At 47.1% G+C, this 15350-nt stretch overlaps 1 protein-coding gene across 1 annotated transcript in view; it reads left to right on the plus strand.

The window, feature by feature from the left end:
- HSDL2 (hydroxysteroid dehydrogenase like 2) overlaps positions 1-15350 on the plus strand; it is a 108193-nt gene that overhangs the window by 35058 nt on the left and 57785 nt on the right. Inside the window, exon 5 of the mRNA XM_063914715.1 lies at positions 8146-8260. Coding sequence (XP_063770785.1) covers positions 8146-8260 — 115 coding nt within the window. The remainder of the gene's footprint in view (positions 1-8145; positions 8261-15350) is intronic.

Here is a 15350-nt window from a genome sequence, read left to right on the forward strand (position 1 = left end):
CCTCCCGTTCTGGGAGCTTTGGTACATACCCATGGTACTAAAGTGGACCCCAGCATCATCTAGGACGTTAGAGAAAATAGGATTTTAATTACCTACTGGTAAATCCTTTTCTCGTAGTCCGTAGAGGATGCTGGGGGCCCACCCAGCGCTTCGTTGTCCTGCAACAGTTATCTGGTTCAGTACGACTTTGGCACAGTTTCTAAACTGAGTCTGGTAGGAGGGGCATAGAGGGAGCCCACACTCTCAAACTCTTAAAGTGCCAATGGCTCCTAGTGGACCCATCTATACCCCGTGGTACTAATGTGGTCCCCAGCATTCTCTACGGACTACGAGAAAAGGATTTACCAGTAGGTAATTAAAATCCTATTTCTCTATCGTCCTAAGTGGATGCTGGGGTTCCTGAAAGGACCATGGGGAATAGCGGCTCCGCAGGAGACAGGGCACAAAAAAGTAAAGCTTTACTAGGTCAGGTGGTGTGCACTGGCTCCTCCCCCTATGACCCTCCTCCAGACTCCAGTTAGATTTTGTGCCCGAACGAGAAGGGTGCAATCTAGGTGGCTCTCCTAAAGAGCTGCTTAGAGAAAGTTTAGTTTAGGTTTTTTTCTTTACAGTGAGTCCTGCTGGCAACAGGATCACTGCAACGTGGGACTTAGGGGGAAAGTAGTAAACTCACCTGCATGCAGAGTGGATTTGCTGCTTGGCTACTGGACACCATTAGCTCCAGAGGGATCGAACACAGGCCCAGCCGTGGAGTCCGGTCCCGGAGCCGCGCCGCCGACCCCCTTGCAGATGCTGAAGCGTGAAGAGGTCCGGAAACCGGCGGCTGAAGACTCCTCAGTCTTCATAAGGTAGCGCACAGCACTGCAGCTGTGCGCCATTTTCCTCTCAGCACACTTCACTGGGCAGTCACTGAGGGTGCAGAGCGCTGGGGGGGGGCGCTCTGAGAGGCAAATATAAACCTTATACAAGGCTAAAAATACCTCACATATAGCCCATAGGGGCTATATGGAGATATTTAACCCCTGCCTGACTGGAAAAATAGCGGGAGAAGAACCCGCCGAAAAAGGGGCGGGGCCTATCTCCTCAGCACACGGCGCCATTTTCTGTCACAGCTCCGCTGGTCAGAACGGCTCCCAGGTCTCTCCCCTGCACTGCACTACAGAAACAGGGTAAAACAGAGAGGGGGGGCACATTAATGGCTATATATATATATATTAAAGCAGCTATAAGGGAGCACTTAATATAAGGATATCCCTTGTATATATAGCGCTTTGTGGTGTGTGCTGGCAGACTCTCCCTCTGTCTCCCCAAAAGGGCTAGTGGGTCCTGTCTTCATTAGAGCATTCCCTGTGAGTTTGCGGTGTGTGTCGGTACGTGGTGTCGACATGTATGAGGACGATATTGGTGTGGAGGCGGAGCAATTGCCAAATATGCAGATGTCACCCCCCAGGGGGTCGACACCAGAATGGATGCCTTTATTTGTGGAATTACGTGATGGTTTATCTTCCCTTAAACAGTCAGTGGAGGACATGAGGCGGCCGGACAATCAATTAATGCCTGTCCAGGCGCCTCAAACACCGTCAGGGGCTGTAAAACGCCCTTTGCCTCAGTCGGTCGACACAGACCCAGACACGGGCACTGATTCCAGTGACGACGGTAGAAATTCAAACGTATTTTCCAGTAGGGCCACACGTTATATGATTTTGGCAATGAAGGAGACGTTACATTTAACTGATACTACAGATACCGTAAAACAGGGTATTATGTATGGTGTGAAAAAACTACAAACAGTTTTTCCTGAATCAGAAGAATTAAATGACGTGTGTGATGAAGCGTGGGTTGCTCCTGATAAAAAGTTGATAATTTCAAAAAAGTTATTGGCATTATACCCTTTCCCGCCAGAGGTTAGGGCGCGCTGGGAAACACCCCCTAAGGTGGACAAGGCGCTCACACGCTTATCCAAACAAGTGGCGTTACCCTCTCCTGAGACGGCCGCACTTAAGGATCCATCAGATAGAAAGATGGAAGTTATTCAAAAGAATATATACACACATGCAGGTGTTATACTACGACCAGCTATAGCAACTGCCTGGATGTGCAGTGCTGGAGTAGTTTGGTCAGAATCCCTGATTGAAAATATTGATACCCTAGATAGGGACAATGTTTTACTGTCGTTAGAACAAATAAAGGATGCATTTATCTATATGCGTGATGCACAGAGGGATATTTGCACACTGGCATCTCGGGTGAGTGCTATGTCCATTTCAGCCAGAAGAGCCTTATGGACACGACAGTGGACAGGCGATGCGGATTCAAAACGTCACATGGAGGTTTTGCCGTATAAAGGGGAGGAGTTATTTGGAGTTGGTCTATCAGACTTGGTGGCCACGGCTACTGCCGGGAAATCCACTTTTTTACCTCAAGTCACTCCCCAACAGAGAAAGGCACCGACTTTTCAACCGCAGCCTTTTCGCTCCTACAAAAATAAGAGAGCAAAGGGCTTGTCGTACCTGCCACGAGGCAGAGGAAGAGGGAAGAGACACCAACAGGCAGCTCCTTCCCAGGAACAGAAGCCCTCCCCGGCTCCTGCAAAAACCTCAGCATGACGCTGGGGCCTCTCAAGCGGACTCGGGGACAGTGGGGGGCCGTCTCAAAAATTACAGCGCGCAGTGGGCTCACTCGCAGGTAGACCCCTGGATCCTGCAGATAATATCTCAGGGGTACAGGTTGGAATTAGAGACGGATCCTCCTCATCGTTTCCTGAAGTCTGCCTTACCAACCGTCTCTTCCGAAAGGGAGAGGGTGTTGGAAGCCATTCACAAGCTGTACGCTCAGCAGGTGATAGTCAAAGTACCCCTATTACAACAAGGAAAGGGGTATTATTCCACTCTATTTGTGGTACCGAAGCCGGATGGCTCGGTAAGGCCTATTCTAAATCTGAAGTCCTTGAACCTCTACATAAAAAAGTTCAAGTTCAAGATGGAGTCACTCAGAGCAGTGATAGCGAACCTGGAAGAAGGGGACTTTATGGTATCCTTGGACATCAAGGATGCGTATCTACACGTTCCGATTTACCCCGCACACCAGGGGTACCTCAGGTTCATTGTTCAAAACTGTCACTATCAGTTTCAGACGCTGCCGTTCGGATTGTCCACGGCGCCTCGGGTCTTTACCAAGGTAATGGCCGAGATGATGATTCTTCTTCGAAGAAAAGGCGTATTAGTTATCCCATACTTGGACGATCTCCTAATAAGGGCAAGGTCCAGAGAACAGCTGGAGACAGCTTTAGCACTATCTCAAGAGGTGCTAAGACAACACGGGTGGATTCTGAATATTCCAAAATCCCATTTAATCCCGACAACTCGTCTGCTGTTCCTAGGAATGATTCTGGACACGGTTCAGAAAAAGGTTTTCCTTCCAGAGGAAAAAGCCAAGGAGTTATCCGATCTGGTCAGGAACCTCCTAAAACCAGGAAAAGTGTCAGTACATCAATGCACAAGAGTCCTGGGAAAAATGGTGGCTTCTTACGAAGCAATTCCATTCGGCAGATTCCATGCAAGAATATTCCAAAGGGATCTGTTGGACAAATGGTCAGGGTCGCATCTGCAGATGCACCTGCGAATAACCCTGTCACCAAAGACAAGGGTGTCACTTCTGTGGTGGTTGCAGAAGGCTCACCTATTAGAAGGCCGCAGATTCGGCATTCAGGATTGGATCCTGGTGACCACGGACGCCAGCCTGAGAGGCTGGGGAGCAGTCACACAAGGAAGAAACTTCCAGGGAGTATGGACGAGTCTGGAAAAGTCTCTTCACATAAACATTCTGGAACTAAGAGCAATCTACAATGCTCTAAGCCAGGCGGAACTTCTCCTGCAAGGAAAGCCGGTGTTGATTCAGTCGGACAACATCACGGCGGTCGCCCATGTAAACAGGCAGGGCGGCACAAGAAGCAGGAGTGCAATGGCAGAAGCTGCCAAGATTCTTCGCTGGGCGGAGAATCACGTGATAGCACTGTCAGCAGTGTTCATCCCGGGCGTGGACAACTGGGAAGCAGACTTCCTCAGCAGACACGATCTTCATCCGGGAGAGTGGGGTCTACATCCAGAAGTCTTCAACATGTTAATAGACCGTTGGGAAAGACCAATTGTAGACATGATGGCGTCTCGCCTCAACAAGAAACTGGACAAATATTGCGCCAGGTCAAGAGATCCACAGGCAATAGCTGTGGACGCACTGGTAACTCCTTGGGTGTACCAGTCAGTGTATGTGTTTCCTCCTCTGCCGCTCATACCAAAGGTATTGAAGATCATACGGCAAAGAAGAGTAAGAACAATACTAGTGGTTCCGGATTGGCCGAGAAGGACTTGGTATCCGGAACTTCAAGAGATGCTCACGGACGAACCGTGGCCTCTACCTCTGAGAAGGGACCTGCTACAGCAGGGTCCCTGTCTTTTTCAAGACTTACCGCGGCTGCGTTTGACGGCATGGCGGTTGAACGCCAGATCCTAAAAGGGAAAGGCATTCCAGAAGAAGTCATTCCTACCTTGATTAAGGCACGGAAGGAAGTCACCGTGAAACATTATCACCGCATTTGGCGAAAATATGTAGCGTGGTGCGAGGATCGGAAGGTTCCGACGGAGGAATTCCAACTGGGTCGTTTCCTACATTTCCTGCAATCAGGATTATCTATGGGTCTCAAATTGGGATCCATTAAGGTTCAAATTTCGGCCCTGTCAATATTCTTCCAAAAAGAATTGGCCTCTGTCCCTGAGGTCCAGACTTTTGTCAAGGGAGTACTGCATATACAGCCTCCTGTGGTGCCTCCGGTGGCACCGTGGGATCTAAATGTAGTTTTAGATTTCCTCAAATCCCATTGGTTTGAACCATTGAAAAAGGTGGATTTGAAATATCTCACATTGAAAGTGACTATGTTACTAGCCCTGGCCTCTGCCAGGAGAGTATCTGAATTGGCGGCTTTATCTTATAAAAGTCCTTATCTAATCTTCCATTCGGATAGGGCAGAACTGCGGACTCGTCCGCATTTTCTCCCTAAAGTGGTATCAGCATTTCATCTGAACCAACCTATTGTGGTGCCTGCGGCCACTAGCGACTTGGAGGACTCCAAGTTGTTGGACGTTGTCAGAGCCTTAAAAATATACATTGCAAGGACGGCTGGAGTCAGAAAATCTGACTCGCTGTTTATATTGTATGCACCCAACAAGTTGGGCGCACCTGCTTCTAAGCAGTCGATTGCTCGTTGGATTTGTAACACAATTCAACTTGCACATTCTGTGGCAGGCCTGCCACAGCCTAAAACTGTAAAAGCCCACTCCACAAGGAAGGTGGGCTCATCTTGGGCGGCTGCCCGAGGGGTCTCGGCATTACAACTCTGCCGAGCAGCTACGTGGTCGGGGGAGAACACGTTTGTAAAATTTTACAAATTTGATACCCTGGCAAAGGAGGACCTGGAGTTCTCTCATTCGGTGCTGCAGAGTCATCCGCACTCTCCCGCCCGTTTGGGAGCTTTGGTATAATCCCCATGGTCCTTTCAGGAACCCCAGCATCCACTTAGGACGATAGAGAAAATAAGAATTTACTTACCGATAATTCTATTTCTCGGAGTCCGTAGTGGATGCTGGGCGCCCATCCCAAGTGCGGATTATCTGCAATACTTGTACATAGTTATTGTTAACTAATTCGGGTTATTGTTAAGGAGCCATCTTTAAGAGGCCCTTTCTGTTGTCATACTGTTAACTGGGTTTAGATCACAAGTTGTACGGTGTGATTGGTGTGGCTGGTATGAGTCTTACCCGGGATTCAAAATGCCTCCCTTATTGTGTATGCTCGTCCGGGCACAGTACCTAACTGGAGTCTGGAGGAGGGTCATAGGGGGAGGAGCCAGTGCACACCACCTGACCTAGTAAAGCTTTACTTTTTTGTGCCCTGTCTCCTGCGGAGCCGCTATTCCCCATGGTCCTTTCAGGAACCCCAGCATCCACTACGGACTCCGAGAAATAGAATTATCGGTAAGTAAATTCTTATTTTTTTTGGGAGCTTGTGAGTATTTTCTGTGTGTGGGGATGGAGCTTTTGGGGTTTTGTAATTTGGAGGCCAGCCTTCACGACCATATACAGTAGTTATGAGTAGGTTACCTTTAAATTTATCTGCCTACTTCATATCTAGCCATCTCACACTGATCTGTCCTCACACATCTTTGCTGCAGTCATGTTAAACAAGCCCCTCTTGACGCAGTCTCCTTGTGTGTCCTAGTTGCATTGCGACTAAGACTCATTTTCTGCAAAAAAAAGATGCCCTACATTAGCACAGTTGCATCTTGCGCTGCATGGCTTATTGAGACTAGATGTATGAGGACGCATCTGTGTATATATAGCTAGCTCTATCTCATATCTATCGGATATGTATCTCATATTTATCTAAGGGTTAACTAGATGGGCCAAGTGGTTCTTATTTGCCATCAAATTTTGTGTTTCTATTTTTAAAGTCACAGGGGTATATTCAATAGATGTGTGATCCTGTCCGAGGGAAAGGATCTGACCTCTCAGTATTCAATGAGCGACAGGATTTGGCCTTTCACGACAATGCCAACCCGACGTTTTTTAACCGTGGCCACCGCGGGATCCGAAAAACACGTGGATTCGTGGCTAATCCCCCCCGATCCACGTGTTTTCCGACAAGGTGGATTTGCCAACTTGTCGGAAAAAAAAGCTGCCCGATTGAATAGGTTGGAACCCCTTCCGACCTAAAAAACTCGGAAACTGCTGTCTTTCCGACAAGACTGCAGTTTCCGACTTCAACTGAATACCCCCATAGTGTGCTGGTCAGCTCCCAAAATTAGCCCAGGCAATAGCATTTTATGATTCATACTTGTAATGCTCTTTGCAAGGCAACCTTGTTGATTTCACTTCTAATACAGGATTTTGAAGACCTGTTTTGGTTCTGGTGCGAGATTCCCTTCTGACCACTGGAGGTCAGGACAGGCCTTGAACTTTCTCAAGGTGCAGATTTCTGCCTTCTATTATTCTTTTTCAAACCACAAGTAAAGATACTTTTGCATGTGGTGAGCTACACTTTTTCTCTGTCCAGTTACTCAGTGGGGCCTTGACTTATTCTGAAGGGGTGTAGTATGGTATGCCGGCGGCCGGGCTCCCAGCATACCGGCGCTGGGAGCCCGACCGCTGGCATACAGACAGCGTGGCGAGTGCAAATGAGCCCCTTGCGGGCTCGCCACGCTGCGCTCGCCACGCTGCGGGCACGGTGGCGCGCTATTTATTCTCCCTCCAGGGGGGTCGTGGACCCCCACGAGGGAGAATACCTTTCGGTATGCCGGCTGTCGGGATTCCGTCGCCGGTATACTATGCGCCGGGATCCCGACAGTCGGCAACCTGAAGACTATCTTTCTGAAGAACCCAAAGAGTGCTGTTCAGCAACTTTGTGAGCTAACTTTTCTTCCAGCTATCGTTAGTTAGATGAAAAGAAGTGACCAGCTCGAACACACCTGAGTATCATGAGGACAAGGCAGTTCTTCCGATGGTTTCTTGCTTTAGGCTCACCTTAGCTAAGGAGGCAGCTCTTCACTTTCTAAATGAGGATTAAGAAAGTAAAGTGCAAATGTGACTCATGGACTTTGTTTGTTCTCCAAGGTGTCCACATGAAAGGCTGCAGCTCCCCTACCACCTCTGCAGAGTGTGTTTTTCTTATTTCTTGCATTTTTATTTTATTCTGTGGTTGAACATAACCACCTTTTTCAAGCATTATACAGTGCATAACTGATGCATAGATAGTCATGACAGGTCCGGAACCTATTTGCTTGTCAAGTTAGCCTTTGCCTTGTCATCTTGTGTGTAATGGCATATTTGTGTATTCACTTTATATTAACTTTAGTTTTTAAATGTTCATTAATTCAAAATAAATACAGATATAATAGTTTGTATGATAAATGTTTGCTTATTTTGAATTTTTTAATTTTATTGCACCCAACCCCTTTTCAGCAGCGTCCTGGGGTACAGTGTGGAATTGGTGATAGGCAGTCTATCTTGACCTGGTGCACTAACTGCCTCTGCCAGGACATCTTTTCTGCTGAGTGGGAAAATATGAGCTAATGCTAATACTTTGTCATTTAAATAGGTATAGACATCTTGGTGAACAATGCTAGTGCCATTAATTTGACCAACACCCTGGACACACCGATGAAGAAAGTTGATCTTATGATGGGCATCAATACTAGAGGAACATACCTCACGTATGTAGAACTTTTAAAAACTGTCTTGTATTAAATGTCATCGTTTTGTAATTAGGTTCTGATCAATCTGATATAGACAAGTAATTTCAATAAACCAGTATATGTAATTGTAGTTAATAAATAGCAGCAATGCAGGTTCAAGTTTTGAGAGCATCCTTTCATTGCTGTGGGGTTTATTACTAAGCCTTGGAGAGAGAGAAAGTGAATGAGGATAAAGTACCAGCAGTTTAGCTCCTAATTGCACCTGCAGTTATCAACACAACAGTTGTATGATGTAAAATTATGATCTCTATGTGTGCAGCACAACCTTTATTCCATGCCATATCATTGGTCCTCCTTGAGAATTGCTGGAAATTGCTTATATGATTGAGCATTTAAATCTGTATACATAATTGTGTTGGAATGTGTGGTGCCTTTGCATGTTTTGTTGTCCCCCTTGCTTTCCATTGCCGGAGAGGGGATCAATATGAGATCCCGGCGTATGGTATCCCGGCTATCAAAATACGGACACTGGGATATCGCAGTTGAAAATACAGGTTGAGTATCCCATATCCAAATATTCCGAAATACGGAATATTCCGAAATACGGACTTTTTTGAGTGAGAGTGAGAAAGTGAAACCTTTGTTTTTTGATGGCTCAATGTACACAAACTTTGTTTAATACACAAAGTTATTAATAATACTGTATTAAATGACCTTCAGGCAGTGTATATAAGGTGTATATGAAACATAAATGAATTGTGTGAATGTAGACACACTTTGTTTAATGCACAAAGTTATAAAAAATATTGTCTAAAATGACCTTCAGGCTGTGTGTATAAGGTGTATACGAAACATAAATGCATTCTGTGCTTAGATTTAGGTCCCATCACCATGATATCTCATTATGGTATGCAATTATTCCAAAATACGGAAAAATCCGATATCCAAAATACCTCTGGTCCCAAGCATTTTGGATAAGGGATACTCAACCTGTACCGTCATGGGTGAGTAAAGGGTGTTCTACCCTCTCCCCTCCCCCCTAACCCTATCCCTCCCTTCCCACAGCCTAACCCTAACCTCCCCCCTTTGTGCCTAACCCTCTATGAGGATCCCAGTTCCCGCTGGGATGTTGCTTACTTTCTGAATGCCGGTGTCTGCATTCAGACTAGTGTCAGGCTGCTGGCGACGGTATTCTGACTGCTTTCCCTGGAGAGGTTCACGCTCCTATATCGCTATGTAAAATTGATGTGTAAATGCTGCTAATTACTGAAGTGTGAGGCATACTGGTTTCCCTTCATTTCTGATGCTTTCCAGAAATCCTGCCCGGAGTTCAGCAAAGGTTGTTTTACTGCGTAGTTGGCGAGTTCTCTGCAGATGTCATTGATATTTCATTGAGGCCTGAACAACCCACCATGTGTCATAATAGTGCAAGTCCCTGTTTGCTGTAGCTTAAATCTGCTAGAACATACACTAATTCAGATTTTTTACCAGAATCCTATTCATTGCAGTAATGAGGCAGTCTGCCACTCCCCCTTTCATTTTTAGTAAGTGTTTTTTTTTTTTTTTGGAAGCCTTTTCTGTAGATATATATACTGTATGTATAAAATGAATATTTATTGCCAGCCATCCTGCACAGTGTTTTATTACAAATGCAACATGAAACTCTCTTGGTACCAGATACTTCAGACCTGCAGATTTCTAGAGTTCTTTTCTTTTTTGACAACATTGGGACACAAGTTGAGTAAGTGAGTGACAATCAAAAAAGCATACATTTAAAACTGCTTTATTGGTTAAAACAAAACGTTTAAACCATGAGCTGAAACATTAATTAAATTAATGAATGTTTTAAGTGAATTTGTCTGCATTTCACAGTGTACAATAAAATACATATATTTGTGGATATTAGGCAGGACAGGCAACATGAGTAACATTCCGTAATTATTAGTCTCCCAAATATTTGTGGAAATGACATATGTGTTCATATTCGCCCATACTGGAGGATTGGTGCAGCCAAGCAGGCCCTGGGAAAGCAATGTGCTGGGGCCCCTCTCCACCCATTCATGGGAATAAATGAAAAAATAAAAATAGTAACTTACTTACTCCTCCTTTGTCCCGCATAGCTTCTCCATAGCTTCCATACAGTAAATGGCTATCGGCACTTTGATGGCTCACTGTATGGCTGCAGGCTGGGAGGCAGGTAGAGAATCCTGCCTGGTCACTCTGATTGTGTGTAATTCACAATCAGAGCAGCTGGGCAGCATTCCCTAACTACCTCCCTATTCACCAGCCCAAGGGGCACATGACCCCTGTCCCTGCTGAAAGACCCTATAATCTTGGGGTATTGGACATCTGCCCAGTGTGCCTATAAGTTAAGATGGCCCTGAAGCCAAGTACAGTAAGATTGAGTTCATGCAAACCTGCAGAAATACGCGTGCACTCCTCTTAGAAGGTGTATCTTTTTATACCTGCTACAGGGTCTATGAAAAGACATGCCAATGGTGAGTTGGAGTAAACCAAGTGCTTAATTAGTGAAATTAAGTCAGACACCTCTTGAGTTGTATACACCTCTGGAAATGCATTGTTTTGCGTTCTAATTAAGTGTTTAGAGTCAGACTAGTATAGAAGTAGGGTTTTATTGCACAGGGACTAATTGTGTATCGTATATAGAGCGGTATCCTTTTAGCCACGGTAAACTACTGCGGCTAAAGTTCTCACTGGGCAATATCCTAATAACCCTATTAAGCCAGCGTGAGGCACGTCTTATCAGGAATTTTTTGTTTCAGCTGCATCAGGCAGGCTATAACCAATTCTCGGAAACAGCCCCATTTTCATTTGTCACTGCTATCCTATTTTCGGTGGCTGCAGCAGGGTTGTGTACACCCACTATTATGATCCAGCTGACATAGAAGGTGCCATGTTGTTTCAACTAGTTGTTTCTCTTACGTCCTAGAGGATGCTGGGGACTCTGTAAGGACCATGGGGAATAGACGGGCTCCACAGGAGACATGGGCAATAAAAAGAACTTTAGATATGGGTGTGCACTGGCTCCTCCCTCTATGCCCCTCCTCCAGACCTCAGTTTAAGTTTAATACTGTGCCCAGAGGAGACTGGGTGCATTTCAGGGAGCTCTCCCGAGCTTCCTGAAAAGAAAGTATTTTGTTAAGTTTTTTATTTTCAGGGAGACCTGCTGGCAACAGACTCCCTGCATCGTGGGACTGAGGAGAGAGAAGCAGACCTACTTAAATGCTAGGCTCTGCTTCTTAGGCTACTGGACACCATTAGCTCCAGAGGGAGTCAGAACGCAGGTCTCCCCTAGCGGTTCGTCCCGGAGCCGCGCCGCCGTCCTCCTCGCAGAGCCGGAAGATATAAGCCGGGTGAGTATAGGAAGGCAGAAGACTTCAGAGGCGGCAGAAGACTTCAGATCTTCACTGAGGTATCGCGCAGCGGTGATGCTGCGCGCCATTGCTCCCACAGAACACACACAGCGCACACTGTTGGATGCAGGGCGCGGGGGGGCGCCCTGGGCAGCAATGTATTCCTCTAGGACTGGCTGTAAGTAAATATACACTTATTTGTGTGTTTTGGTATTCCCGCCAGTTTGTTCAAAGAGCGGGACCGAAGCCCGCCACTGAGGGGCGGGGCTTCTCCCTCAGCACTCACCAGCGCCATTTTCTCCAAAAGTACACGCTGAGAAGCTGGCTCCCCGGACTCTCCCCTGCTGATCACCTGTGACAGAGGGTTTTAAAGAAGGGGGGAGGGGCACATAATTGGGCGCAGTGAATATACAAATAGCGCTGTATCTGGGTAATTTTCTTTTCCAGGGTTATTGGCGCTGGGTGTGTGCTGGCATACTCTCTCTCTCTCTGTCTCTCCAAAGGGCCTTGTGGGAAAACTGTCTCCAGATAGAGTCTTCCCTGAGTGTGTGGTGTGTCAGTACGTGCGTGTCGGCATGTCTGAAGCGGAAGGCTCTCCTAGGGATGAGGTGGAGCGCATGAGTGTGGTGTCTCCGTCTGCAACGCCGACACATGACTGGATGGAAATGTGGAATATTTTAAATGCAAATGTAAATTTATTGCACAAACGTTTGGACAAAGCAGAGTCCAGGGACAGTACAGAGGGTCATACCCTGCCTTTCCCTATGTCACAGGGGCCTTCGGGGTCTCAAAAACGCCCACTTTCTCCGGTAGTTGACACTGATATCGACACAGATTCTGAATCCAGTATCGATTATGATGAGGTTGCAGCCAAAATTGGCAAAGAGTATTCATTATATGATTATTGCTATAAAGGATGTGCTGCATATTATAGATGACCCCGCGGTGCCTAATCCAAAAATCCACATGTTTAAAGAAAAGAAGCCTGAGGTTATTTTTCCACCTTCTTTTGAATTAAATTAGTTATTTGAAAGTGCTTGGGAAACTCCAGACAAAAACTGCAGATTCCCAAAAGGATTCTTATGGCGTATCCTTTCCCGATCAAGGACAGGATACGGTGGGAATCCTCCCCAAGGGTGGACAAGGCGTTGAGGCGCCTTTCCAAAAAGGTGGCGCTGCCGTCTCAGGATACCGCTGCCCTCAGGGATCCTGCGGATCGCAAGCAGGAAACTACCTTGAAGTCAATTTACACTCATACCGGTACCTTACTCAGACCGGCAATAGTGTCGGCCTGGGTTTGTAGCGCTGTTATAGCGTGGACCGATACCTTATCTACTGATATGGATACAATGGATAAGGAAACTATTTGATTGACCCTGGGCCATATTAAGGATGCGGTCCTTTATATGAGAGAGGCTCAGAGGGATGTAGGCATACTGGGGTCCAGAGCGAACGCTATGGCGATTTCTGCCAGGCGAGCACTGTGGACCCGACAGTGGACGGGTGATGCCGATTCAAAACGGCATATGGAGGTTTTACCTTACAAGGGTGAGGAATTTTTTGGGGAAGGTCTCGCAGACCTGGTTTCCACGGCTACTGCAGATAAATCAACTTTTTTTACCTTCTGTTTCCTCACAGCCTAAGAAAGCGCCACATTATCAGATGCAGTTCGCATAAATCCAAGAGATCTCGGGGATCTTCCTTTCTTGCCAGAGGTGAGGGTAAGGGGAAAAAGCTGCCAACTACAGCCAGTTCCCAGGAACAAAGGTCCTCCCCGGCTTCTACTAAATCCACTGCATGACGCTGGGGCTCCGCAGGAGGAGTCCGCTCCTGTGGGTGCACGTCTTCGTCTGTTCAGCCAGGTCTGGGTTCACTCTCAGGTGGATCCCTGGGCAAATGATATTGTTTCCCAGGGGTACAAGCTGGAATTCGTAGAGGTGCTTCCTCGCCGGTTTTTCAAATCGGAACTGCCGACTTCTTCCCCAGAGAGGGAGGTAGTTCTGGCAGCAATTCAAAAGTTGTGCCTTCAACAAGTGGTGGTCAAAGTTCCCCCGCTACAGCAGGGGATGGGCTATTACTCAACCCTGTTTGTGGTCCCGAAACCGGACGGTTCGGTCAGACCCATTCTGAATTTAAAATCCTTAAACCTATACTTGAAGAGGTTCAAGTTCAAGATGGAATCGCTCAGAGCGGTCATCGCAAGTCTGGAGGGGGGAGATTATATGCTGTCCCTAAACATAAAGGATGCATACCTTCATGTCCCCATTTATCAACCTCATCAGGCGTTCCTGAGATTTGTGGTGCAGGATTGTCATTACCAATTTCAGACGTTGCCGTTTGGGCTTTCCATGGCCCGAGGATTTTTACCAAATTAATGGCAGAGATGATGGTGCTCCTGCGCAAGCAGGGTGTCACAATTATCCCATACTTGGACGACCTCCTGATAAAAGCGAGATCGAAAGAACGATTAATGGACAGCGTATCACTCTCCCTGAGGGTGTTGCAACAACACGGTTGGATCCTAAACCTACCAAAGTCACAGTTAGTTCCAATGACCCAATTGCCTTTCTTAGGCATGATTCTGGACACGGAACAAAAGAGGGTTTTTCTTCCAAAAGAAAAGGCCCAGGAACTTCAGAGCTTGGTCAAGGACCTGTTGAAGCTAGACAGGATGTCGGTACATCACTGCACTCGAGTGCTGGGAAAAATGGTGGCGTCTTACGAGGCCATTCCAGTCGGCAGGTTCCATGCCAGGACTTTTCAGTGGGACCTTCTGGACAAGTGGTCCGGGTCACATCTACAGATTCATCAGATGATCCGCCTGTCCCCCAGGGCCGGGGTGTGTCTCCTGTGGTGGCTGCAGAGTACTCACTTTCTAGAGAGTCGCAGGTTTGGCATCCAGTACTGGGTTCTGGTGACCACGGACCCGAGCCTCCGAGGATGGGGAGCAGTCACACAGGGAAGAAACTTCCAAGGTCTGTGGTCAAGCCAGGAGGCTTGTCTACACATCAACATTCTGGAATTAAGGGCCATATACAACGGCCTTCGTCAGGCGCAGACCTTACTTCAAGGTCTACCGGTTCTGCTTCAGTCAGACAACATCACAGCAGTGGCTCATGTAAACCGCCAAGGCGGCACAAGGAGCAGAGTGGCAATGGCAGAAGCCTCAAAGATTCTTCGATGGGCGGAGAGTCATGTAAGCGCTCTGACAGCAGTCTTCATTCCGGGAGTGGACAACTGGTAAGCAGACTTCCTCAGCAGACACGATCTGCATCCAGGAGAGTGGGGACTTCATCAGGAAGTCATCGCAGAGATTGCAAGTCAGTAGGGACTGCCTCAAATAGACATGATGGCTTCATGTCTCAACAAGAAACTTCCGAGATATTGCGCCAGGTCAAGGGACCCTCATGCGGTTGCAGTGGACGCACTGGTGACACCGTGGGTATTTCAGTCGGTCTATGCGTTCCCTCCTCTTCCTCTCATCTCAAAAATACTGAGAATCATAAGACGAAGAGGGGTTCAGGCAATTCTCATTGTTCCAGATTGGCCTCAAAGGACCTGGTATCCGGATCTGCAGGAAATGCTCACAGAAGATCCGTGGCCTCTTCCTCTCAGGGAAGACCTGTTACAACAAGGGCCCTGTCTGTTCCAGGACTTACCGCGACTGCGTTTGACGGCATGGCGGTTGAACGCAGGATCCTAGCAGAGAAGGACATTCCGGAGGAGGTCATTCC

The sequence above is a fragment of the Pseudophryne corroboree genome, chromosome 1 (genome assembly GCF_028390025.1).
Source record: "Pseudophryne corroboree isolate aPseCor3 chromosome 1, aPseCor3.hap2, whole genome shotgun sequence".
In the NCBI taxonomy this organism is placed as follows: Eukaryota; Metazoa; Chordata; class Amphibia; order Anura; family Myobatrachidae; genus Pseudophryne; species Pseudophryne corroboree.